This window comes from Ictalurus punctatus, chromosome 3 (genome assembly GCF_001660625.3).
Source record: "Ictalurus punctatus breed USDA103 chromosome 3, Coco_2.0, whole genome shotgun sequence".
In the NCBI taxonomy this organism is placed as follows: domain Eukaryota; kingdom Metazoa; phylum Chordata; class Actinopteri; order Siluriformes; family Ictaluridae; genus Ictalurus; species Ictalurus punctatus.
In genome coordinates, this window is record NC_030418.2 from 20,516,664 (window position 1) to 20,542,815 (window position 26,152).

General features: G+C 39.8%; 1 protein-coding gene across 6 annotated transcripts in view; it reads right to left on the bottom strand.

Moving 5' to 3' along the window:
• tacc2 (transforming, acidic coiled-coil containing protein 2) overlaps positions 1–26,152 on the bottom strand; it is a 46,574-nt gene that overhangs the window by 11,815 nt on the left and 8,607 nt on the right. For 5 of the 6 annotated variants that reach the window (XM_053679732.1, XM_053679730.1, XM_053679733.1 and 2 more), the window contains exons 3-11: positions 22,337–22,612; positions 7,599–7,732; positions 4,840–6,286; positions 3,287–3,347; positions 2,818–3,016; positions 1,511–1,554; positions 1,276–1,385; positions 731–884; positions 213–347 (exon numbers count right to left, since the gene is read on the bottom strand). In XM_053679732.1, the coding sequence (XP_053535707.1) occupies positions 213–347; positions 731–884; positions 1,276–1,385; positions 1,511–1,554; positions 2,818–3,016; positions 3,287–3,347; positions 4,840–6,286; positions 7,599–7,732; positions 22,337–22,612 (2,560 nt within the window). The remainder of the gene's footprint in view (positions 1–212; positions 348–730; positions 885–1,275; positions 1,386–1,510; positions 1,555–2,817; positions 3,017–3,286; positions 3,348–4,839; positions 6,287–7,598; positions 7,733–22,336; positions 22,613–26,152) is intronic. The other variant, XM_053679734.1, reaches the window with a different exon arrangement.

The window sequence follows — 26,152 nt, forward strand, 5'->3', positions numbered from 1 at the left end:
CACAGACAGATGTGATAGACATTGAGGACAGAGAGATACACCAGCACATAGACAACTAAAATAAAATGCAAAATGACTTTTGCAAAAAACGCCAAAGCTGAATGAAACCACTCACACAAAGATGCCACCATTCAAGCACACAGTCCATCAGAAGAGGTCTGAGGGGGAGAAGGAGAGTAAGGGGCTCAGCAGGCATGTCACTTTCTACACACCTGCAGTTTGTGGGCGAAGGCAGTGGGGTTGGTCTCTGCCAGGTCAGGCTCCAGGTAGCTGAGAGGGGTGGCTGACTCACTCAGCCTGTCTAAGAGGGATAGATCTGCGGGCTCCCCAGGGCCTTGAGAGGGGGACTGTTATGGAGTTTACAGTGGGAGAAGGACAAGAGGAGGAGGAGGAGGAGGAAGGTGTGTGGGTGTCAGAAATGTGATGCAAACACACATGATGTCTCACCAAAGTGGCCTGGTGTAAACGTTAAGCTGGAATTTTGTTTGTCTTGTTTCTCTGGTGGGGTTCTGTTATGTTATGCGAAGTGGATGAGATGCCAAAATGATAGCAGGCTGTTTACAGGCTAAACCCAGAACATCACAATGACCATAGACAGACATAAAACCTGCCATTTGTCTCCCTCTAGAGGTTGAAATTACAGATGAATTTATTAAACATTTTCTCAATTAATGATCATGTTATTAGCAATATCTGGTTGCACTTCCAAAGTTTGATTAATCATACTGACCATTCCATCTCTCTCACTGCTTTGTGTCCAGCTCTGGGAATGGACTTCCCTCTTTTTGCTCTTCTCCAGTATTAGAGACTCTGGGGCTCCACAAGACGACAGCACAGGTGATTTTCCCTCCACTGAGATCTTAGCTTCCATTTCCTCAAAACTCCTACAGAGGATGCACAAGTAAAACTTTATCAAGGATTGAGATTTTAAGCAGGGTGTGTGCATGTGGATAGGAAGGATAGGAAAGAAATATCTGACAGTTTTAAATGCTCCCCAGAAAGTAAACTGTATTTGTCTTGGTTAGATTTAGGGTTAGATTTATATGAAGGTATAGCATTAATTCGCTGCATTAATAATTATGTCAAAGGAAGGTCCTCACAAGGGCAGTAAGAAAAACAAACAAAAGTGTGTGTGTGTGTGTGTGTGTGTGTGTGTGTGTGTGTGTGTGTGTGTGTGTGTGTGTGTGTGTGCACGTGTGTGAGTGTGTGTGTGTGTGTGTGTGTGTGCACGTGTGTGAGTGTGTGTGTGTGAGTGTGTATGTGTGTGTGTTTTACCCAGTACAGGGGGAGTTGGGTCCTGAGTGGTGTATACTGGATCCCTGGTTTGTACTATCTGTCACTGAATCCAGATTTAGGTAGAGGGACGGCTTTTTCACTGACAAAGGCTGGCAAACACAAAGTGACCCCGATGAATGAACACACTGACAGAAGTAGAACATAATTCGGTTTATTCTTACTGGTACAGTATTCTCAGTGTGATTTTTAGCTAACCACTAAAATAGATACTTACTGGAGTGGAAGTTCCAATCTTCTCCATGTATTCAATCTCATAGTCTGTACGTAGACAGAAAACACAGAGAAGACAAACACAGGAAGTGAGTTTGAACAACTCCAGTGCAATGACTAGTTGCAAAGATGATAACACCACAGTCAATACACACCCTCTCTGCAGCAAACCCATTTTGGCCTCTGGACTTACAATAATGAAGTGAGAGCATAAGCAGGACAGTATCACTGTAGTACATCTGATAAACACACTGACATGCACACACACACACACACACTCACGCTGCTGTGACCCAGATAAGCTGTTTCAACCTGTGCTATCATCCAAACTGTTATCACTGAGACAGCTAATATCACTTTATCAAATTAGTGCCAAGTGTAAATAAGAAATGTAATACACTTAATATTTAAATCATTCATCTATTCTCTCTTTTTTTTTTTTACTCCTTTTTTATTTTCTTCTCAATTTGTTTGTCAATTAATATCATATCTCAGCTGACAGCTACAGACCCGGAAGAGGAAAGTCTTCAACAAGCCACCTATATCTTATCAAACTCCTGTACATGTGCAGCATCATAACACACTCGAATGAGAGCCATAACTGCAAAATTCTCTTTACATGAGCTAACAAGATTCCTGAGAAGCACATACAGTATAACTCATATGTTATTTTAAGAGACAGGGATTCAATTTTAACACTTAATTCACCACCCTGGCATATGAACCCTTCAAACTCCTGTCATGCTATTAATTTATTCCTCTAAATACACATGATTCAGCAGCTAAGTATTCAGTAACTACAGCAAATCTAATGCTCAAAGAATGTACTTATGAGAGTGAGGAATGTAAGCGTGAATCTGATGACAGATCCTGGGAGTTTAAGGGGTTAGATTTCTATTAAGTAAAAAGTAGCTTGTTTATGAGAAATAATCATAAATGTACAGTATCTGTAGTCCAGTGCTATCTCATGTTGTAAGCTATGCCTGAAACTCTACATCATCTGAAATGGTCATTTCCTTTTGTCAAAGCATCTGTACACTGAGTTTGTTAACTGTTCAAATTATTGAAAATGTATTTGCGTGTTTAATTATTGCAAATTCTCTATAGATGATCAGTATCTAAAGGGGGTAATACTTGAATGAATCTTTTTTTCCAGAGCAAAACAAAAAGGTGTTAGACTATAGACACATATAGACAAATAAATCTAAAATTTTGCTATGAATATGACACTTGTATGTTCATGGAAAAGGAAAGTACACATACAGATGCACACACACGCCCACAACTATTCTGTCTGTCCCCAGCTCTCACCATGGCTCTGTGCTGGTAAGCTGCTCTCATTGACGAAGGCAGTGAGGTCAGAAGGCTGAGGAAAGTCCTGGACGTCAGACGTCAACTCCACTTGCAAGTCATGCCGAGCTGCCCATTTCTGATTGGTAGAGGAGGCCAATTTCTCTTCATCTGTGGCATGGTCCTGAAGGTGATCAGGCATGGCATCACCAGAGGAGTCCTGAAGGGGGTGATGTTGAGTGAGATGGTAGGAAAAAACACAACATTGTAGAGCTGACAGTGAAGAAATGGCCAATAAGAAAAAAAAACAACTGACAACAAAGTGAGTTTATAAGGTTCAATCTAACAATTCTGTGATTTTAGGATCATGAAGCATAATATTTTGACCTCTCAATAAGGAGCAGATACAACTATTGAACTATATCTGTATTATGCTATTTATTTTACTCATTAATTCCTTATAAATTCTCAGAATGTCAGTCTTTGTCACCTGTGCAACCTGTTCAGATAGAGGTGACCTCTTTGGTGACTTCTTCACTCTAAATGTGTTACTGTGAAACACAAAAAAATTACATCATGAGGGCTGAAGCTTACCACTGTTTAATTTCAATAACAAGTATGAAACAGAACAAATGCCTCATTCCTTGAATTTTCGTAGAACATTTAGGATATAAAGTTTTCAGTCTTGTTTTCTGTGAAACTTCATTTGAATACATACCTGCTGTGTTGCCTTTTTTTTCTAAATTCTAAACAGCCAGCATTTAACAATTATATAAAGAATGTCTAAGTAAATACAGTTAAAGGTATAGTCAGTGATTTTAGCTTTAGTTAGATGAATCTAGTTATTTTGAAACTCAAATTCTAAGCAGATACAGACTCTTCTCTTTGGTGTTCCCTCCAACGCTATACCTCCAAACCACCTACAAGTGTACCACAAGCTTGAACACAAGCGAATGCTAGTGCAAAAGGGGTAGCCTTCTGCAACATGATTTATAGTCAGGTCTTTGTCTTGATTGACATAATGTCAGTGGTCATCACAACTGTTTTCTTCTCCCATTTACAGCTTGACACTGGAGCTTCTCGTCTGCATAGGTAGCTTATTCACAGCTGCCATAATGTGAGAAGAATCAAATATTACACAAAGTGTTCTGACTTAAAAATCACTGACCCTACCTTTATCAAGAGTGAAATACTGGTGCATTTTTCAGAATTAGTAACTGGCTTTCCACTCAATGCTATTGTTAGTGTATTATGTGTATGTGGTTTGCAGTTTTCCCCTTGTATTCTACTATTTTTTGGAAGTTGGCTTCTCCTCTAACTGTATACTGGTAGTCCTCTGAAATTGGGCTTGCACATTAATTTAACCCCTGGTGGAAAATAAACAAAGATAAAATAATAAACAAAAATAAAAATAAACATAAATATGTAGTTTCACATATGTTGTTTTATAGCACAAGTCTAAGTCCTGGCTCAGATACAGTAGAGTTAATGTTACCCTGAGGCTTACTTCAAATTGCTCACTACACAGATGAAGCAACCAGCATCCAGTATGGATGACCAGCATCAGAATGCCATAAAATCTGATTTTTATTATTTATGTGTCAGGGTGTAGATGATGTGGACATGACTTAAAAGTTAGAACGATGTCTGAGTTAAAGATAAAAAGTTCTCTATGATGGCAAATGAAATCCTATGAAAATAAACTATTACAAATGCTGTAGTCAGAAAGCAAATGGTGATGTATGTTATCATTACTGATGCTTGTTTATTCTTTCATCCTTTTACTTACAAGGTACAACAGAGAGAAGAAAAACCACTGGACTTCCTGTGACACATGAAAGTGACATGGGAACAAGTGACATGCAGACTGGTGTCTCTGTCTCTTTCTCTCTCTCTTTCTCACTCTCTCACACTCTCTCTCTCTCTCTCTCTCTCTCTCTCTCTCTCTCTCTCTCTCTCTCTCTCTCATGTCCACAATAAGATGAATAGAACACATGCTTACATTGGACAAGACAACTACTCTGATGCTGGGCTTAGACTTACGATTTGAGGGGCTTTTTCTTGTTTTTGGCTGGCTTATTCTGATTTCGATCCTCCAGCTCATCAACATTGTCATTGTCATTTTCATTGTCATTGCTGGACACTTCTAAAGATGCCACTTTTGGAGGTGAATTTCCCATCTGGGTGGATGGCTTGAAAGGGTCAATGGAGTCATCAAACGAGTTAGGATCAAAGTTGTAGCTTGCCCTGGACTTGGGAGGGGAGTTAGGGATGCCTTTCCCTGCAGAGAAAGGGTTAAAATTATGATCATCCCATTTGCTAGGATCAATGTTGTAGGATGACTTAGGAATGTCATCATTGTCATTTAAATGGACCGCAGCAGGTGTGTTGTCTAACTGCTCAGGTTGTGGGGGGGCCTTCTTAATCCCCAGCTTTGGTTTTCTAAGAGGCATCTTGCCCCCTTGCTTCTTGCCCAGTTTTTTGGGAGGCGGAGGAATGTCCTGTAGTGTATCTCCACTCTCCTCTGAGTAATCAAACTCCAGTCTGACTGACTGCCGCTTGGTGATTGGCTGCTCCTCAATGCTGAAGGTTTTCTCTGAGGGAGGTACAGGAGCAGCAGGGGGCTCCTCTGTAGGAATAGGGGTGGGGTCAGGGGCAGGGATAAAATCAGGTTTCCTACCCAAGACAGGAGAGTTGGCAAGCTTACTGCCGCCTGTGCAAAAGGGATCAATGTTTTCAAAGTTATCTGGGTCCCATTTGTAAGTGGCACTGGGAGGGGTGGGGGAGACCTCTTCAGGAACTGACAAAATCTCTTCCTGTGCTTTTGCAGCCACTGGTCCTTGAGCAAGGCTACTCTCCTCCACAACAGGTGGAGGACTCTCTACTCGAGACTTGATTCTGGTCCGCCTGAGGGTGCCAGCAGGGCTTGAGCTGGGAGAAGCCGAGGGACACTCTTTCTCCTCTTGTGTTTGTAGAGGACCATCTGCAAGAGGCTTCCCTTTCTTCTTCACCTCTGGGGTACTGCTGGATGAGACAGTTCTGGAAGTGGCACTCTCAGGGTTTGAGTTCTGCCTGGAAAGAGGTTTTTTCTTCAAAGAGCCTGGTCGAGGCTTTTTGACCCGTCGTAGAGTCCCAGGGGCGCTCTCTGTGCCTACACTGAAAGATTCCGAACGAGGATGAGTGGATCTGTTAGAGGCTCCCTCTGCAGGTCTTTCTCCAGGACTAGAGCTGTCTAAATCCCCAGACTGGAAGCTGAGTGAGCGGGTTAGGGGTGTACGACTCTCTAGCCCTGATGAGCCCGAATCAAATGCTGGTGCTGAGATGGACTCAGTGGTAAGGATGTGTTCGATATTGTAGGTGCCACTGCTTGCAATGGGCTTGTCTTCATCAAAGACAGTGGAAGCAGAGCGACTGGGAGGATGGAAAGAAGGAGTATCTAGCACCTCACTAGCGCAGTCATCTACTGTAGAGGCAGGCAGAGGACAGGAGTCTGGAAAACAGAAGCATAAAAGGCAGGATTTTTAATAGAGTTTAGTTTTGTACCTAAGCTTGCTTGTGTTAAAACGGTAGGCACATTGACATTGACATATCTTGTGCTGAGTAACAGTAAAATAATCCAAGGCTTTAAGAATTTTTGTATTTCCAGCAGCCTACTGAATTTGATTTGGCTTTGTTGTTCTTTAAATGAAGACAACGGTTGAGTATAATGCGAGAAATGTTTAGTTTTAATACATTCTTCATACTGTTGCATATATTCCTCACACCTGCTGCAGAATCTGTGTCTATATACAAAAAAGGTTCCATCTACCCCTACCCAAAAGTGTACTTCTTTCCTTTTCAGAAAATATTCACTTTGTTTGTAGAACCCCTGATGAAGAACCCCTTTTGAACATTTTGAACCATCAACTATCCATAAAACCTAAAGTGTATAAATATTATTATTAAACTATAGTTTCGATTCAATGTTTCACTCAATGCTCTGTTACACATACTGTGTGTGCAAAACCTGTCTGCCACTGAATTGTGCCCTCTAGTGCACTGCCTGTTGATTTCATACACTCTCCTATTTATGTGTATTGTGTGTGTGTGTGTGTGTGTGTGTGTGTGTGTGTGTGTGTGTGTGTGTGTGTGTACAGTATTTGTTTAGTATTCTGTTCATGTTCAAAGTATCTGACAGTTTTGTATCTGAGTGTATACTGTGTACATGTCTTTCTGTTCTGCTATGATAAGGAATAAAAATGATATTAAAGCCTGCCTACATTGTAGCTGATTTAAAAAAAAAAAAAGCTGCAATTATATTGCACTTAATAATTTCATTTAATTTCTGCTTATACACCAAAAGTCATGTCAAGTCTAATTCCATGCAGTTAAGCTCCAGATAAACACTGATATTCTTATATGTAGCCACTCTGCTCATCTAAATTCACTACTTCTGATCTCCTCTAGAGGGCCTGCGTGGCCAACCTCTTTGTCTAAAAATAAAAAATAAATAAATAAAACACAAAGAAAGATTTCATATCATACAAAAATACACATAATCCATGTAAACACTTGTGAAGTGCTTGGTATTGTGTCTGTGGTATTTTTTGTATGTAATAGTCTACAATGAGGTTTATTCTGTTAAATATTACTTTTCTGGTTGTGATGGAAAACATAATAAATGTATCAGAAACCATGCACACTTTGTAAACAGTTAACAAATATCCAGTATATAAACACAGGCAGAAAAATGATGATCATGTTGATAGATAAGTCTCCATCTTTGGCCAGCTGTAATGATGATTGTGTTTGTCAGTGATTACCTGTGTCTGTGGGGATCAGGGGCTGTGTGACTGTGATAGGCTCCGGCTGCTTGTCTGAGGGAAGTGGAGGGGCTGCGGTCTTCACTGGGGTGGTGGATTCAGGAGTCTCAAACGTGCCATCAGAGTCTGAGCTCCTAAAACAAACCAAGGGAAAAACAGAGAGATAGTCAATTATATAATACTGCACTGAGATACATAGTTAGGTATACCAATAAACTGACAACCCAGTGTATACAGTTCATGCCATATGAATTAGATTTAATCATGTTATTAAAAGATGTACATGTGTAAGGTAGATAGATAGATCATTTATTTGTCCTCAGAGAGGAAATTTGTTTCCACCGTGGGTGCATAGAAAAACATAAACACAACACCTTACATATAAACCATCATAAACAATCACAGGCATAGAGGGGAGAAAGGAACAAAAAGAAAACATCAGGATCATACAACAAATGCCAGAGTATAAGATGGTATCACTATGGCTGATTACCTATTGTTTAAACGCTCGTATAGCAATATATGTATAGCAATATATGAACAAAACTCCTGCCATAGCTGGCCTTTCTGCACATGGGTAGTCTATACTTGCGGCCAGAAGGAAGGGGGTTGAAATGTTGATAAAGTTGGTGGTCTGGATCATTTAAAATTTTATGTGCCTTCTGGAGCGTATATGAAATGACACAGTCTGATAAATTAGGGGTGGGAATACCAATATTTTTTCTCGCTAAATTAGTTATCTTCAAGAGTTTGTTCTTATTGGTAAATGTTAGCATATGGAAAAAACAAATGGCACCATACATAAGAACCGGAAAAAAGAATCATTGTCCTTATTAAGCAATGCAAGAATGGCAGTATCATCTGCATATTTAAAGTAATGAGTGTTGGTGACTGGACTCTTGACAGTCATTTGTATAGAGAATATACAGTAGTGAACATCATTATTGCACTCTGATACTCATTTGACTTAGGACGCATTTCAGATTTTGAAATATAAATTCACGTTTTTAAATAAGCAAAACCAAATGTGTTGCATATAGTTTATATAGTCAGCTCTATTTATAAGCTTTTGTATTTCACGTCATGAGCCAGTAGCACTGCAGGATATCAGCACTGCTCCCATCACCATCACACTCTGAGACCACATGGAGAGACATTAGAATGCATTTAGCGGCCTGTTCATTTATGGCACACACTTTGCAGCATGTTTTTTCTATCGCTGGAGGAATGTTGGGCTACAGCTGGAAATCAAAGCGCTGAATCTGCTGTAAGATGATGGACACCATGGATCTGACATGCAGCCCTGCCTCTGCCTCCCCCTTTCTTTCTATTTTTTCTCACAGTCAATCCATACACACAAACTAACCACTTTCACATATACAATAAGCCACAATAAGCATTAAGCTACTTAAAAAGCCTTTCTAAATGCCATTTTAGTGCTAATCATTAGTGCAAAATATCTTAATGTCTGTGTAATCAGGGCTTTAAGATGAATATACAGGCAGATTATCTGACATAGGCACACATAGGTACACAGACTAGGCAGTTAAAAATTCACAGTGGATTATTCATTCAAATACAATCATCATGATTCAAGTCCGCAACATTTTTCCTGATTTGCAGACCCCACCCAATCTCCCTGCATCGGTGTCCGACTAATTCGTCTCAGTGCTTGACAGCATCTCTCACCTCTGCCTCACCGGCCCGCTACCAGCCTTGATCATATAGTTGCTTCTGGAGCTCCAGGTGAGGCGCTGGAGAAGTCCAAGTGTAGGGTCTCCCTCGTCCCCTTTGCCAGAGCCCCCCAGCAATGTATCCCAGCCCCATCGTGCCCACTGCAATGGGGACAGAGCATGCCATGCATTCATGGCCATCACCACCACTAGGTATACACTTGCAAATGCAGAAATACTCCAGCTGCTCTGTCAATGAGCTATGCTCCTCACTCCTCATACAAGCCTTCTTCCCATTCTCCTCTCTGCTACAGTACAGCTCACACACTGGCTGTTCTTATAGGCTCATCCTATAGCATTTCCTTTAGTGGGGTTTTCCAAAAGAGACAGATAATCACCACCTACAGGCTCCCAGCCTCCCTCTCTCTTGCCTGTTTCTCTCATTCTCTGCACTCCTCACTGTCTGCCTTTTCCCCTCCCACCCGCATCCCCACCCCCACCCCATCCTTCCTCTCTCTCTCGCACTCTCTCGCTCTCTCTCTCACACTCCCTCACTCTTCTCAGCATCCCCTTGCCTTCATGCTGAGCAGTGAATCAGGTTCACGATTCTATCCGCAGCAAATATACTGTAATAATTCAAACATTTGTAAAAGGCAGAGAAACAGGTCTTCTGTCTAAGTAGTTAGTGTAATGTGTAACAGTGTAGTAGTCCTTTCTAAGCCTGTTTCCACTGCACTGCACATTCACCTTCTTATCACCTTACCCCATCTTTTCTTGCTGTACTTAAATCTAATAAATGTATTCAAATTACACTCAAAAGCCCAAGTACTGATCTAACATACAGATTAGGCATGCACATGTGTTTTCTTCTTCTATCTGTACCTGCACAATTAATCAATTTGAATTCCTCAATCAAATAAACATAATCAACTGTAGTAACAAAGTGAAGTGAATCCCATTTGTGATTGTGATTTAAAGATGTTAAGAAATTCATTCATTTATTCATTCATCATCAGTAACCACTGGCCAGGGTCACAGTGGATCCGGAGACTATACTGGGAAGTCTGGGCACAAGACAAAATTCATCCCAAATGGGACACCAATTAATCACGGGGCACAATACACACACAAATCCAAACTGAAACAATTAACTTAGCCAATCGGCCTACCTGCATGTTTTGGGACAGTGGGAGGAAACCGGAAAACCCAGAGGAAATCCACGCAGACAAGGAAAGAACTTGCAAAACTCTACACAGATAGTAACCCGAGTTCAGGATCAGACCCTGGAGCTGTGAAGGTTCAACTCTATCCTCTGTGCCACCATGCCACATTATGAAGAGGTATAGGCTTATAGTGAGTGAACAATCATTTCTCTTAAATTTTCTATTTAAAACGCTAAAGTACAATAAAACTTGACTGAATAGTAGTATAAGCAATAGCAAATCTTGACTTCAATCTTGACCAAAGATCTTTCATTTAGCTATTATTGTGCAGTTCTAGGTGTAAAGAGAACACACAACGCTTTAGCCTTTATCTTCCATCAATACTCCAGAACAGTCTTGAGCAGTCTGACCAAAGGCTGATTGAGGAAATATTGACTGTAAAAACCACCAACCTAGTTGAGAAGGAAAAGAGCATCACTGTGATGAATATTCATGACTACAGCAGTAGAATCAAACTGGGAGCAGAACCATACTAAATGCACACAAGAGGACAGAAAGCAGGGTTAGTATCAGACAGCTCTTATAATCTGTGACTACACTTACCACAACACAGTGCCAAACCCATAGGCAGCTACATAGACTATCTGAGGTGAAAAGTATATTGATCCAGCTCATGCTAAGGGCTTTCACTCATGTTCAATGGCACAAGCCCACCTGCTGTGTGTGCACTCTGTCAGTGTGAACAAAGCCATGGGGGATTTAGGAACATCTGTGTCCACTTACAATACACATGGTTTAAGTGTGTTTCTAATGTGAGATGCTGGATCAGTGACGGTGGAAATCAATGAATAAAGTGGAGAGAGCTAAGCATCACTCAGGGTGGTCAATGCCAAAGCCAAAGTTTAAACCTTTTTATCTCTATGGAGGAGGAGCACCAATGATGATCTAGTTGGTTGGAAAAACAATGACTGTTTGCTACTGAACTACATCCTATAACTCTAGAATTAAACTCGATAAAGAATGATGTTTTCTGTACAATTATATAATTCATTCATTCTACCTGTCTAGTAGATATCACTCTCATGCTTTCCAAACCATTTTTTTTGTTTGTTTTGGGTATGGGCAGTATGAGGCTACTAAACTCATATTAGTATTAGTATTTGACAAAACTAATGGGGTGATCAGTTTATTCCACCCACCTCTGTTCTTTGTAGGGAAATTTTGCCATAGCCTTGCAAACAGACTGTTGCCATGGCAACTATGTCTCAGGCCATATGCTTCCCTGGGCACACACTGATAGCTTACACAAAATCTTGGCTGAGCCTGTCCTTTTTCTTTCTCTCAAATGTGCACACATATAATCGCACATCTTTAATTGGTTACATTTATCACAGTAAACACAAATGCACAAAAAGTGGTCCTGTCAGTGTATGGTTATGTAAAGTGCTAATTTATTTCTCAAATATCCACAGAACATATGAGTTGCAGTGCTGTAATACCAAGCATATGCTTCCCCTGAGTTTTTTTAAAGCCATTTTTGCTGCACTGCATTTTTGAATGAAGCAATGCTTAGACGAGAACCCAGAGAACAAACGGTTTTACTGCTATTAGTTCCTGCTAATTTGGAAGGAACTGAAATAACTGCTGTTATGACACTAAACAACTACTGCTTCAGTGAAAGACAACGGAAACTCCCTGCACTGTTGACAGCATGGGCGAAAAATATAGGATAAAGGGAAGAAGAACGAAACATTGGCAGCAAGCAGAAGGAGACAAAAGGGAAGGAAACAAAAAGACAGATACAGCCAGCACTGTCTGCATGGAAACAGCCAGAATCCCTGGCACACATATACGTCAGCACCGAGCCTGTGCTTGCCAGTGTGTCCCAGCCATACGGAAGTCATTTCTGTGTATGAGTGTGCTGTCTGAGAAGACCTATTCTGCTGAAAGAGGAGGATGAGTGTTCCACACCTACAGGCTAGGAAAAAATAAACAAATATGGTAAACTAATAACTAAGAGGTTCATTACATGATTCCTAATGAATCTTATATTGCATTGTATATGTCACTATATAGGGATGTGAATGGCAGCATATAATTCTACTCTATTAGTATCTGCTAGGCTATCCTCTAGTCTAATTATTTAGAATTCAGATAAAACAAACAAAAAAAATACAATACAGGAAGTAATGATACATTTCTTCTGAATGCTGGAATGTGATTTATAAAAGAAAAGTCAGAAATAGACTACATTGTATGATATTTAGAGGCCAAGAGGGGGAGACAAAGCAGACAGGAACAGAGGGGGGAAATACTGCTGATTATATAATACTCAGCAGTATACACTATACACTTTACAGCAGTTTTGGTTGGTACATCATTATTAGGTTCAGTTCTCAGCTCCAAACTAGATAACTGTTTCTCTTTTTCACACCTTTCAGAGTAAAATAAAATAAGTCCTGAAAAACATCTTCTTCCCCCATAATAACCAGCAACTCTCAGCAATGCTAGCAATGTGATGTTCAGTTACCCTTCACTTCCCTTTATTGTGTGCTCGAAGTGTTCCCTTTCCCAATGTCTGTTCCTGAGAAAATCAGAAGCAGGAAATAACTGGTGGATATTCATTTGTGTTATGAGAAGATGAAACATTTACTGCACTATAACAACCAGAATTACAATCAAATTAAAATAAAAACAAATACATGATAGACAAGCCTGCATAATAGCATTCACTACTCTATTCTCAGTGCTTTGGATTTATATGTTCACTGGCTGTAGTGCATGTTTATATGAGATGCAGAAACTCAGGGGAATAATCTAATGCCAAACCATAGGGAGATTGTAATACTTAGGAAAAGTAATGCATACTTAGCACATAAACAAAATTCCTGAGACAGTTATTTTCCATCTCCATTCTGCGGCATGCAGTAATGCACCAGCTCTCCTTGTGCTGAAGTAATTCTGCTCTTTCAATATTTAATTTCTTCTACATGCCATGCCCCAAAAACCTGCAGCCATTCATCTCATGCTAAAAAATGAATTTGAAATGCAAACACCAGCAGCCAGTAGCCTTGATTTCTAGTCCTGCTTATCAAATCCCATTTCATGAGTCATCCCATTGGCCAGTAATCCCAAATGGATCATGAAATATAGTGGTTAATAAGAATTAGTGCCTCAACCCACCAAATCCCACATGATCCATCTGTGTCTCACTATAATGTCATGAAACATCATATATCATCAAGGATCTAGTATCTGTTGTACTTTTTAAGCTTGACAGCACTGAATACAGTTACGTGCTCTAGGCATTTGGTTTGAAATCAATACTAAGAAGTCAGGAAAAGTCCCAAACAGAGGCCTAGTTTACTGTTTTAGTTTAGCAGAAAGATGTCTAAACATCACAGCTCTAGTGGAAGAAATTGGTTTTCCTGGTTTTGGTCAAGTTTTCTTTGTGCAGCATTTCTTGAAACATTGTGAATAAATGTGTCCAAAAACCTCTAACAGGATTTGTTTCCCTTCGCCTCAACTACCGTAAGAAATCCAGAAATAATGCTGTAAGTTTTACATGTAAGTCATTTTACATGTAAGCAATCTCTACATAAACAAAGAGGACTGTTTAAAAGATACACACGCTTATAATAACAAAGTGGTGCCTAACCGCTTGTCAGTAGCCTTGATTTACAGATGATAACAGAGTCTGGGAGAAACAGAGCCATGACCACAGAATAAGCCTCTCCATTTAAGTATAAGAAGCATGTTCCAAATAAACGGTCATTTTTCTAGAAAATAAACCACAGAGTCATGATGAGATGACGTTTTCTGCAACCAATCCAAGAATCATTGTGAACTCGACATCGAGGAGTAAGCAACACCGACAACAGAATAAACATTTATATATTTTGCTTGTTTCACAGTATTCATACTACATTTCATATGTATGTATGTATATATATATATATATATATATATATATATATATATATATATATATATATATATATATAAAATGAGGGTTCTGTGCTGTTGACTGAGTGCTTTGTGTCAAATTGACATCCAAATATTGTTAACCATATTCATAGTCCAAAGGACCTTATGAACTTCACTGCAAAGTCTATTTAAGTTTATTAAAAAAAAATAAATAAATAAATAAAAAGGGTATGACAATATTACATGGGAACATTTGAAGTGGTTGCATAAGCAGACAAAAAGCTTAACTGTACTCTTTGATGCAAAACGGTGTGCTTAACTCTTATTTGAAGTGGCATAAAGTGCCCATAAAGGACTTCACCAATCCCAACATCCACCTATCAGATACTCCAGAGCTATGAACTTAAACCAATAAAGTCACATAAAATGCTGAATAATATTTATCTTGGCATAGTGGTTCCCCAAAATAATCATTATACAAAAGATGAAGGCACAAACAACCTACATTTTGACCCCATCAAGAAATTCATATTCTCTGAATATGTGCATTGTAAACACCAACAGTCGTACCCTCCACCTTTTCATGGTAAACCGGTGACAGACAATAGCACTTATCATATGTTCAAAACCATTTTTCAAATGTGAGTTCAATCCCCCTGTTTCCTAAAAGAAAGTGACAAAAGAGCTGCTGGCACAATTTTCCACACTTTGCCCATTATGTGAGATTTAATCATCACATTTTTTGTTTATTATTTTTTGTTTATGACCAAAGTTTAGGACAATAGGTCAAACACTAGAAAATTAGCCTTATTGCTCTTTGTGTGTGTGTGTGTGTGTGTGTGTGTGTGGTAACCCCAGATCATGATCACATGGAGAATATGGTGCATTTTCTCAACGTACATTTTTGTATCTTATAAAAAGGTAACAGTCACCTAGCTGTCCTATTCTCAAATACTCATTGCTGTATGAGCCATAAATAACTCTCTCTTCTGCCATATCACCATCCCCCCTTCTTCTCATGTACTTTATCCTTCTATTGGAGCACCAGCTCACTCAGTCCTCTTTCTCCATGCAGCACTGCCCTCCATTCCCCCACAAAAACACACTCTATATCCAAGGTAGACAGAGTCCCATATCCACCAGATCTGACCACATTCACTCTATTCAATATATGTTCTACCTGGATGTAAACACAGCCATACATGACGGGTACAAAAATGACGTCATCCACCATGGAAGGTCCACAATAATAAACCATTGCCTTCGTTTCAGATCGCATGCTTGAATCACTATGCCTGACTGATAACCATTTACAAATCTACACTGAGGCCATCTGGCTATCGCAACAACACTGCTCAGTGAATCCATACATACAAAAGTGAGCATGTACACAAGACAAACCGAACAGGTGAACTGTTCATTACGCAGCATATTCTCATGACAACAATAACAAGAGCCAACAATGAGATCTTCAAGAAACTCCCCTTCCTCTCCTTTCCTCTCTTCTTTTCTGTCCTCACTCACATGCTCTCCGGACGCTCCTGAAACAGACAGGGAACCTGTCCTTGCTCGGTGGACTCCACTGCTCCCATTCTCGGCTAATTTCACCTCCACCTGCTCCTTTCCACCGTCCTCCTCCTGCACCTCCTTCTTCTCCACCTCCCCCTCCGCCAGACGGTGGGTGACGGGGAAGGGGAGCGCAGAGTCTGCTTGTCGCTGTCAAATGAACAAGGGTAAGATGGCATCGGGGGCAGGCTGCGTAGCCAGACTCAGCATCTACCCATCACAGAGTCTCCCGATTCCTCTATCCAATAATCCGCTTCTCACATGCTGTCTCTACATGGTAGTGGGAGGAGGCTGAGGCCTGCTTGTATCCGTGACAACAGCAGAGCTTCAAGGGTAGAAGAGCGAAATAGTGTACCAAGGTATTAAATAAAAGATGCAGAGAATAAGAGAGAGGAGGAAGGAGGATGATATGATGCTACTTCACACTAGTACCTCCCCTCTCTGAAGCACTGACCATTCAGCAAAGCTAATGCTGGTTAGCTCTCCCGACCCCCCACTGCTCGCTCGCTCGCTCTCTCTCTCTCTCTCTCTCTCTCTCTCTTTCTCTCAGGGCTAGTTAGGTATAAACAATCAGGCAGCTTTTCCCTATCTATGAGCCCCCTGGTGTCCTATCTGCGAATGAAACGTAAACAATAGAGCACCCCACACAAAGCTATGTAACACATCCCCCACCACGTCCTCATTCTCTCACTCTCGCGATCCAAAGCACAATTGCACCTGACATTTAAAATTAAACACAACCTAATCTCCTTTTCACTGCTTCTTACTGTGCACTTTTTTCATGAGTTATAAAGAAGCTGCTGGTGAGTTTTCATGAGGGAAAATTGGAAACTTCCATCAGGAGTAGACAGGCAGCTGAAAACAAAAAGGAGTTCAACAATAGACCCTTAGAAAGATCCCTTTCTATGTGTGTGCGTGTTTTAGTTTATTCATGAAGACTGACCCTATTTCAGTTTCGTATTCTTTTAAGCACTAAAGCCCAAGCAGCACATTCATTACTTATATTGTCTGAACATTTATGATACAATTAATGTCAAAATCAATAAATCCTGATAGGAACTTCACTTACAAATAACTTTTCCAGAGAATATCATGACTTTCTATCCTTATAATGATTCTGAATCCTCCTGCTTGTCCAAGACAACACAATGAAAGATGGGCTTACCAATGCGAGAGCTTGTGCTAACTGCCTTCAGCAAATTAATTCTGTCAGTCCTGAAGGAGACCAGCTGTATTGCAGATCTATATAACTTATACCAACATGAAATATGGGAACTAAAATTTTTACTTCATAAGAGTGGAAAAAGAGAAAGCAGAAGAATGTATAAGAGACTAAAGAAAGATACATTATAACTGCCTACAGGGCAGACAGTAGAGCTCTTGCCAGTCTGCCCAATCCACACACTTTATATTGATTTACAGTGTGAAGGAGCAGTGGATATGGGAAACTGGGAGGATGACGGGATCTGAAACATGAGGATTATAAATCTATTGTCTGCTCGTGGGAAAGCAGAACAAAGAACTTTTCACACAAGCCCAGCTGTACCTATTGCCTTTCAGGACTAGGAGTCTTTACTAACTTTGTGGAGAGACAGATCTTTGGCACTCCACTATATAAAACTGTAACGAGGAAAATCTTCATTCATATAATTTGAACCTGATCTAACAAAGTAAACATATGTCATAAATCTCTCATGCCTCATTTAAGAAATGGCAATCAGACTAGTTCATGGCTCTGGTCTGTTAAATGAAACAGCACGGCAATTGAATGTGCACTTTGACCACAACTTCCAACTCTATTTACTGATGTCTTTTCCATGGATCTAAATGCAGATCAATTTCATCGCTGGTCCTGTTAAAACAAATCCACCTTTGCAGTTGAAAGGAAATTCTCTTATACCATGTACCATCTTATATTATGAACTGTTATCAAATACCTATGATGAATGTATTCATTTAATTACCTTGTATTCATTTGAGTACCTCTTTAAATAAGCTGATCAACTGCTACCCTTGATTATATTATTATGTATTTTCATGTCAGCATGGCACAGGACTCATTCTGTATCATGACTATGTGCTGTGTGTTTTGTCTAAATCTCTCTGACACCTGGACCAGTAGAAACCGTCCACACACTGCTGTTATCAATGTGTGCAATGTGTATAAATACTTCTGTTTTGAATGAATAAATCGGACATCTCTGTGAGCATGCATGTGTCAGTGTGTGTTCATTAGACTCCCCAGATCTGAAACGCTCCGAGGAAAACCACACTTTCTAGCTCATAGCAGCACAGAACTAAAAGTTAATAGAAGTAAATAATTGTAGAATTGTAGAATAGGCTAAAGAAAGCATGACGGAGATCTGGTGACATAAAGCTGAGATTCCTGAGATGAGTGGAAATCTAACAGCAGTTTTTGAAACTGAAGCTCCTGCATCGATGCCCCAATAATGAAACCTTTTTCAAAGTCATCTACATTTGTTCTCTTGTCATCTTGACCCAAAATCGTGGTCAACTGGACCTGCTCAGCATTAAATAGTTTTCTCCTTTGATTTTAAATCACAATATCAATCATAATGTGGACCAGCTGAAAATAAAAGTAATAAACTAATAATGCTAATAATTTCTATAGAGATATACAGTTACATATTATATTTATACATTGTTAAAATGTAGTTCATGGCCTTCTTGTGTAAATGAGTCATGATCATAGCATAGTTTCTGGTAAAACAGACAAGTAAAGGGAAAGTTCAGCACACCAAATAAGGTACAAAATAACATACATAGGAATACCTTTATTTCTGTTGTCAAAATAAAGAACACACCAAAGTGTAGACTTCTATACAGGTTTCTCACCAAGCATGAGCTAAACAAAGTAATTTGGCACATCCCTTCCCTGCTGTTTTACCTACCTTTCCCAAGAGCATGCTGGTCAAAATAAGATAAACAGACCAAGAACGTCTACCATGGAGAAATTAAACTTATATAAGGCTTCAAAGCACTTTGAAATAGATTCCACAAGTCTCTGGATGTGTACTAAAATGATGAACATTCTTCCAAAAGATATTATCTCAAATAGTTTTTCAACTGGGTTCAGGTCTGATGACTGTAAAGGCCATAGCATATGAATGATACCATTTTCATATTCAAACCAATCAGTCATTTGTCATCCTGAAAGTGGCCACGCATCAGGATATATGTTTTTCATCATAGAACATCGTGACATTCGCGCATCTCACTCTGGTTGCTAGGCTATTTGGTCGCGTCATCAAACACGTCATTGTTCGGTCAAATTTATTCTGTCTTTTCACTTATTTCGGTTGCCGAACATTCGGTGCATCCCTAGTTACAACTGATTTGTTATATTAATCCTGCTTTCAAAGGTAAATATATTAATATATTTTTATATATTAATACCATTTTGTGTTGACAGAAATGCGTATCATCATGGGCAAAAAGCATAAGTTCGGTACAGTCAGTGTGTACGTCAGATTTTGAAAGCAGGGCCAATGTCGAATTAATATGAGGTAGATTGGAATGTCCTTAGGAGTTTAGCAGACATTCTTATTCGGATGATGTACTGAAATACATGAAACAATATGTTTTATGCACACAATTAGGCAACTGCCTAACTCATATTATATTCAGATCTGTTGTGTGTGTACATATATATATATATATATACACACACACACACACACACACACACACACACACATATATACATATATATATATGTATATATATACACACACAATATCTCACAAAAGTGAGTACACCCCTCACATTTTTGCAAATACTTGATACGATTTAATGTGACAACACTGAAGAAATGACACTTTGCTACAATGTAAAGTAGTGAGTGTACAGCTTGTGTAACAGTGTCACTTTGCTGTCCCCTCAAAGTAACTCAACACACAGCCATTAATGTCTAAACTGCTGGCAACAAAAGTGAATACACCCCTAAGTGAAAATGTCCAAATTGGGCCCAAAGTGTCAATATTTTGTGTGGCCACCATTATTTTCCAGCATTGCCTTAACCCTCTTGGGCATGGGATTCCCTCTTGGAAGAGGATTCCAGTGGCAACCTGTGAAGCTCTAGTTCACCAGAGCTTCACAGGTTGCCACTGGAATCCTCTTGCACTCCTCCATGATGACATCACGGAGCTGGTGGATGTTAGAGACCTTGTGCTCCTCCACCTTCCGTTTGAGGATGCCCCACAGATGCTCAATAGGGTTTAGGTCTGGAGACATGCTTGGCCGGTCCATCACCTTCACCCTCAGCTTCTTTAGCAAGGCAGTGGTCATCTTGGAGGTGTGTTTGGGATCGTTATCATGCTGGAATTCTGCATACTGATCATGCTCTGCTTCAGTATGTCACAGTACATGTTGGCATTCATGGTTCCCTCAATGAACTGTAGCTCCTCAGTGCCGGCAGCACTCATGCAGCCCCAGACCATGACACTCCAACCACCAAGCTTGACTGTAGACAACACACACTTGTCTTTGCACTCTTCACCGGGTTGCCGCCACACACGCTTGACACCATCTGAACCAAATAAGTTTATCTTGGTCTCATCAGACCACAGGACATGGTTCCAGTAATCCATGTCCTTAGTCTGCTTGTCTTCAGCAAACTGTTTGCGGTCTTTCTTGTGCATCATCTTTAGAAGAGGCTTCCTTCTGGGACGACAGCCATGCAGACCAATTTGATGCAGTGTGCGACGTATGGTCTGAGCACTGATAGGCTGACCCCCCACCCCTTTAACCTCTGCAGCAATGCTGGCAGCACTCATACGTCTATAAGTCTGAGGGAGTGTGAGAGCGATGACACCAAATTTAACACACCTGCTCCCCATTCACACCTGAGACCTTGTAACAGTAACAAGTCACATGACACCGGGCAGGGAAAATGGCTAATTGGGCTCAATTTGGACATTTTCACTTAGGGGTGTACTCACTTTTGTTGCCAGCAGTTTAGACATTAATGGCTGTGTGTTGAGTTATTTTGAGGGGACAGCAAATTTACACTGTTATACAAGCTGTACACTCACTACTTTACATTGTAGCAAAGTGTCATTTCTTCAGTGTTGTCACATTAAAAGATATAATCAAATATTTACAAAAATGTGAGGGGTGTACTCACTTTTATGAGATTATATATATATATATATATATATATATATATATATATATATATATATATATATATTTTTTTTCTTTTTCAACAAACATGTATGATCATCAAGTTCTGATGTCATTTATTTGCTATGTGATGAATATGTACATTTTAATAAATACAGCACTTCATGACTTAAAGAAATTGTTTCGCAGTTCATAAGCGCATGAAATCTATGTATTATGCACCATCCTGAATCTATACATTTTAAAAAATATATATATATTCCCATACAGCTTTCCCATAAAAAGCATTTATTTCAAACATAGACAACTAAAATGATATGATCATAAAGTGTATACCATTTCTACATGCATTCACTCACTATACACAGTAGTGGGCAGCAGTGTGTAGATGGAGCCAGGCAGTGCTACTGAGCGCAGCACGCACAACCTCTACATTAGAAAAAGAAACTGCATGCTATTCACACGGTCTGTCAACGTGGCTGAGTCATCCTGTCCACTATCCAAACAAAGCAGTGCTAGTGAAATGCTTCATCAGTGGCCAGTGTTACATTATAGCTCAAATATATCTGTGTGAGCAAACACATGACAGAAAACATCAGTGCAGCATATTATTTTCAAATTATAGGGCATGATGTCGATGCAGGAAGAAGGATTAAAAGGAAATAAAAATATATAAAGGTCTCCTCAAATTTCCACTGAATATTAACAAAAGGCTAAAAGGATCTGTCTTTACCTTGTGGAATTTCTAATGTGCATAAGAAATAGAGGTCTATACATTTCTGTCAGATGCATTACTGTGCTGCCATTTTTATGAGAATCAGCAGGGGAAGAATGCTGAGGAAGCATTCGGCAGCTCGGTATATCTCAGCATGTCGCATTAAGGCTTTAGTAAAAGCTGCCATTATTATTCATCTGCAAGAAAACTGCATTAAACAGCTAAAAGTGAATGATGTCTCTCTTGGCAGGAACAGGCCTAAGGCTCACACAACGAGCAGAGCGGCCACCTATGCAATTGTTGTGTTAATTAAGACAGGCAGCCAGAGAGCACAGAAAACATTAGCAGTGAATCAGCACTCTTAGGAGTGTGTGGTTTCCATCAGCATCTACATGAAGAAGAGGACACTTAACATTTGCGGCTTACCAGATTACCTTTCCACCTAAACTTATTGTGAAGAACTATCTCAAGGTTAAATTTGTCTCAGCCAACAGCTGCACTCTCACAGGTGCATTTCACAAAAGAATAAGAGATGGAAGAGCTGTGTACCTGGCTGGAGGACTTGTGTCCTGGTCGTGCTGAAGCTGAGGAAGAACTTCTGCAGCGTTTGGGACCTGATCCGGGTCAGAGGGAGAAATAGCGGGTGCAGTCTCAGGTTCGAGCTCTAGAAGAGCGCTCTCTGGGGGTGTGGGTGGCGGGGTGGGGAATTCAGAGCTATCACAGAACAGGTGAGCAGGGAGAGCTGGCAGTAATGTGTCCTCCTCTGGGGGTGGGGGGAAGGAAAAGACAGACTCACTCCCATCAGCTGATTCTGACAGCAATGGCCTGGACAACACACAAATACACAAAGGGGTAAGGAGAGCTTGACAGAAAAATACATAGTTCACTTTTCTGTGTTTAAATCCTCTTTGAAAATTTATTTGTATTCTTTATGTTTTAATTGAGGGTATAAATTTTTCATTGGTCTTTTCTTTGGTTTTTGTTTACTCTTTTAATTTGCTTTAATTCTGTTTTATATTTCTTGTACAGCACTTTGGTTTCAACATCTGTTGTTTTATAAATCAATAAACTAAACTTTACAGAGGCTAAGCCTAAGGCTTGTTTTGTTACAGACAGACAGACAGACAGACAGACAGACAGATAGATAGATAGATAGATAGACAGATAGATAGATAGATAGATAGATAGATAGATAGATAGATAGATAGATAGATAGATAGATAGATAGATTGGTGAAGATTTTATTTTTAAGTTGTTTATGAATGGCAAGTTAGGCTAAGTGACAATTTAAGAAGACACTGTCAGCCAGACTGCCCCTTCACACTGTAGGCTTATAATACCTTAACAGTTGTTTGTATACAATAGCTAATTACATTTACAGCCAATATTTGGTTCTGTACAGTATTTATTAATGAGAGTAATTACTAATTGCTACTAATGGGACCATACTGACAACCTCAGGGAAATATTTAATATAATATGTCACCTACAATACTCCTAAAGAGTTCTTGTCAACAACGTTCCATGGATTCTTTATTAAGTCAAGATTTTTTCTACAAGGTTAGGGATTTGGAACGATTTTGTTTGAACCCTTTCTGATTCACTGGTTCCTTTTATAATTCTTGAGAGTTCTGGTAAGAGGAGCGGTGCAACATGTTGGTCTAGAATGAAATCGTCACACAAATGTGAGAATTCACCAGAGACTCCACTTCCAAGAACACACCGTGGCCTACAAATATTCCCACCACAGACTATAATCTCCAGCACAACACTCCCTCGGCACATTCACAATCTCCAGAGTTCTAATCACACACACCTGTTCACAATTACACTCACACCCTATGTTATCCAGTTGTGGAATAAGGCACAGTGTGCCTTTATCTGACTTACCAAGTCTTGTATTTGTTTATCACTATTCTGGATTTTGATCTTGCCTTGTTTTTGGATTTTGGTTTCCCTACATGGTTCAGTTTACTGATTAGTTAGTTACATTTATATAGCGCTTTTCTAGACACTCAAAGCACTTTACATGGTATGGGGGGGGGGATCTCCTCAACCACCACTAGTGTGTAACATCCATCGACGGCAGCCATAGTGCACCAGAACCCCCACCACACACCAGCTATTAGTGGAGAGGAGAGAGTGATGTAGCCAATTCAGAGATGGGGATTATTAAGGGGCCATAATAGAGAAGGGCCAATGGGGGAATTTCACCAGGACACCAGGGTATACCACTACTCTTTTAAGTGTCCTGGGCCTCGGTTTAACGTCTCATCCGAAAGACGGTGCTGTTTTTACAGTATAGTGTCCACATCACTATACTGAGGCATTAGGCCCCACACAGACCACAGGGTAAGCACCGCCTACTGGCCTCCCTAATATCACTTCCAGCAGCAACCTTAGTTTTTCCAAGACCTTCTGCCTGTTCCAACCTTATGATCCTTGCTTCATGTTTTGGTATTGTTTACCAATCTTTTAATAAAAAAGGCTAACCTGCATCCGACTCCAACTCTGTTGCATGACAGTAATGCTATACTGGAATATAGTATTGGAAAGTTATTTCAGCTGAATTACCAGCATATTTGTATGCAATATATACTAAGAAAATATAAACATAAAACCAAATATTTTGCATAAAACCTTAGTCATAAGGCGATGCGTGGGTCGGGTTCGCCCCCAAAGTAGAAATGAAACGTAAAATCCACTAAAAAGTCATACATCATAATTGGTATTGGCCAAAGAAAGATGGCAAAAGCCCAACTGGGTAGACAGCAGACGGTCCTCCAGCTGCTCAAAGTGAGGGCCAGCCTCCTGCCACACTCTAAAAATATACCTCACTTATGCATCTCAGCCTCCAGATATCCACACTCCTTCAACAACTGTTCCTAGCATAGCATAGCATTTCCAACACACTGTATCCTTTAATCAACAAAGTCCCATACTGCCACCTCAGACCTGCTTGTCTCATAATAGACATTTAAGTTCAACATACTTCTTGTGTAACTTATCTAGAGTTTTAGAAAAACTCTATTTTCTGTCTCTGACACAAATACACACTAACATATACTCTCACACAGCCTAATCACTTGGGAGCAGCTGTATTCGCTGAAATAGACCTAGAGGCCCAGACTGTGTTTAATAGCAAACAGACTGCAATAAATAAAAGTAGCTGAAGGTGCTGGCATATCACAATGCAACTAGTGTGTACTAAAGCAGTTTTCACACTTTTTTTTTACATGCCACCAGAAGCAGTTTCAGCTAATTATAGTTGAGCTGCCGTATAAAAAGGTTACATACTTGCAGTTTTTTTCCCACAAGTCTGTTATAATCTACTGCTTCCCAGACATTTTTTTCTGGTGATCATGAATTACCATGATACCTCTGATTCTTTCACATACCCATTTCTTCCAGCCACATCACTCTTGCATGAACATTGTCCTTTTAACTTCAGATGAATTAGCTTTCCTGAGCATCCAACATTGAGGTGCCCTGTTAAGAACTCAGAACGGTATGACTGGAATTTCTAGCCAAACCTTTTAGTGGTGTAAACAGCAATGAAAATATTAACAAACTGTACACAATTGGAGTATGTTGTATGTATTGCATGCAATTATTTGCCGTAACATATCTATAAAGGAGGCCCTATGTCTAGGGCCGAGGTTTCAATATAAATACATAAAATTATTTTTTTTTTACAATGTGAGAAGCTTTTTAGCTTGGCTTACCATAGACCTTCTTCTATGATAAACTCTGATAACAATTTTTATTATATAACAATGAAAAACAAACAAATATCTGGAAAAATTTATTTGTACACATCAAAGGACATAGGTAATATGTGGTTAAGTCAGTGAGATCTAAAAGTAGAGTAACTGGCCACATGCAGGTGAACACCATCGGTTACTGTTATGGTGAGCATGTGTGGATCCACTTGTGGCTTGTTAGCACGTGTTTATGTTAGTCCCAGTGGAAAGAGCTGAATAAATGGAGACATTAGCATGCAAACACCTTTGTCTCGAATTTTATTTACTTTCTTCACTGAAACATGTTTCAAATGGGTGATCATACTGAGTATAGTCATCTGTTTGAAACCAGGAATGAGAGAGAGAGAAGCAGGAACAGGTAAAGAAGAAAGATGCTTCTCTACAGCGCATAGAATTCCTCCTACTTTCCATCTGTTGTGCCCTGACAATTATTAGCACTTAATTTACTCTACCCTTGAGCCTCAGCAGCATCAAAGATCATGTATGACTAAACATCAGGAACAGTGAAATATGTGCAGAACTTACCAAGTGTTGGAGCGCACAGAGTCCACTAGCCTGATTGAGTGCAGACTACACGCTACAGCATGGAGGGTATTCCCTT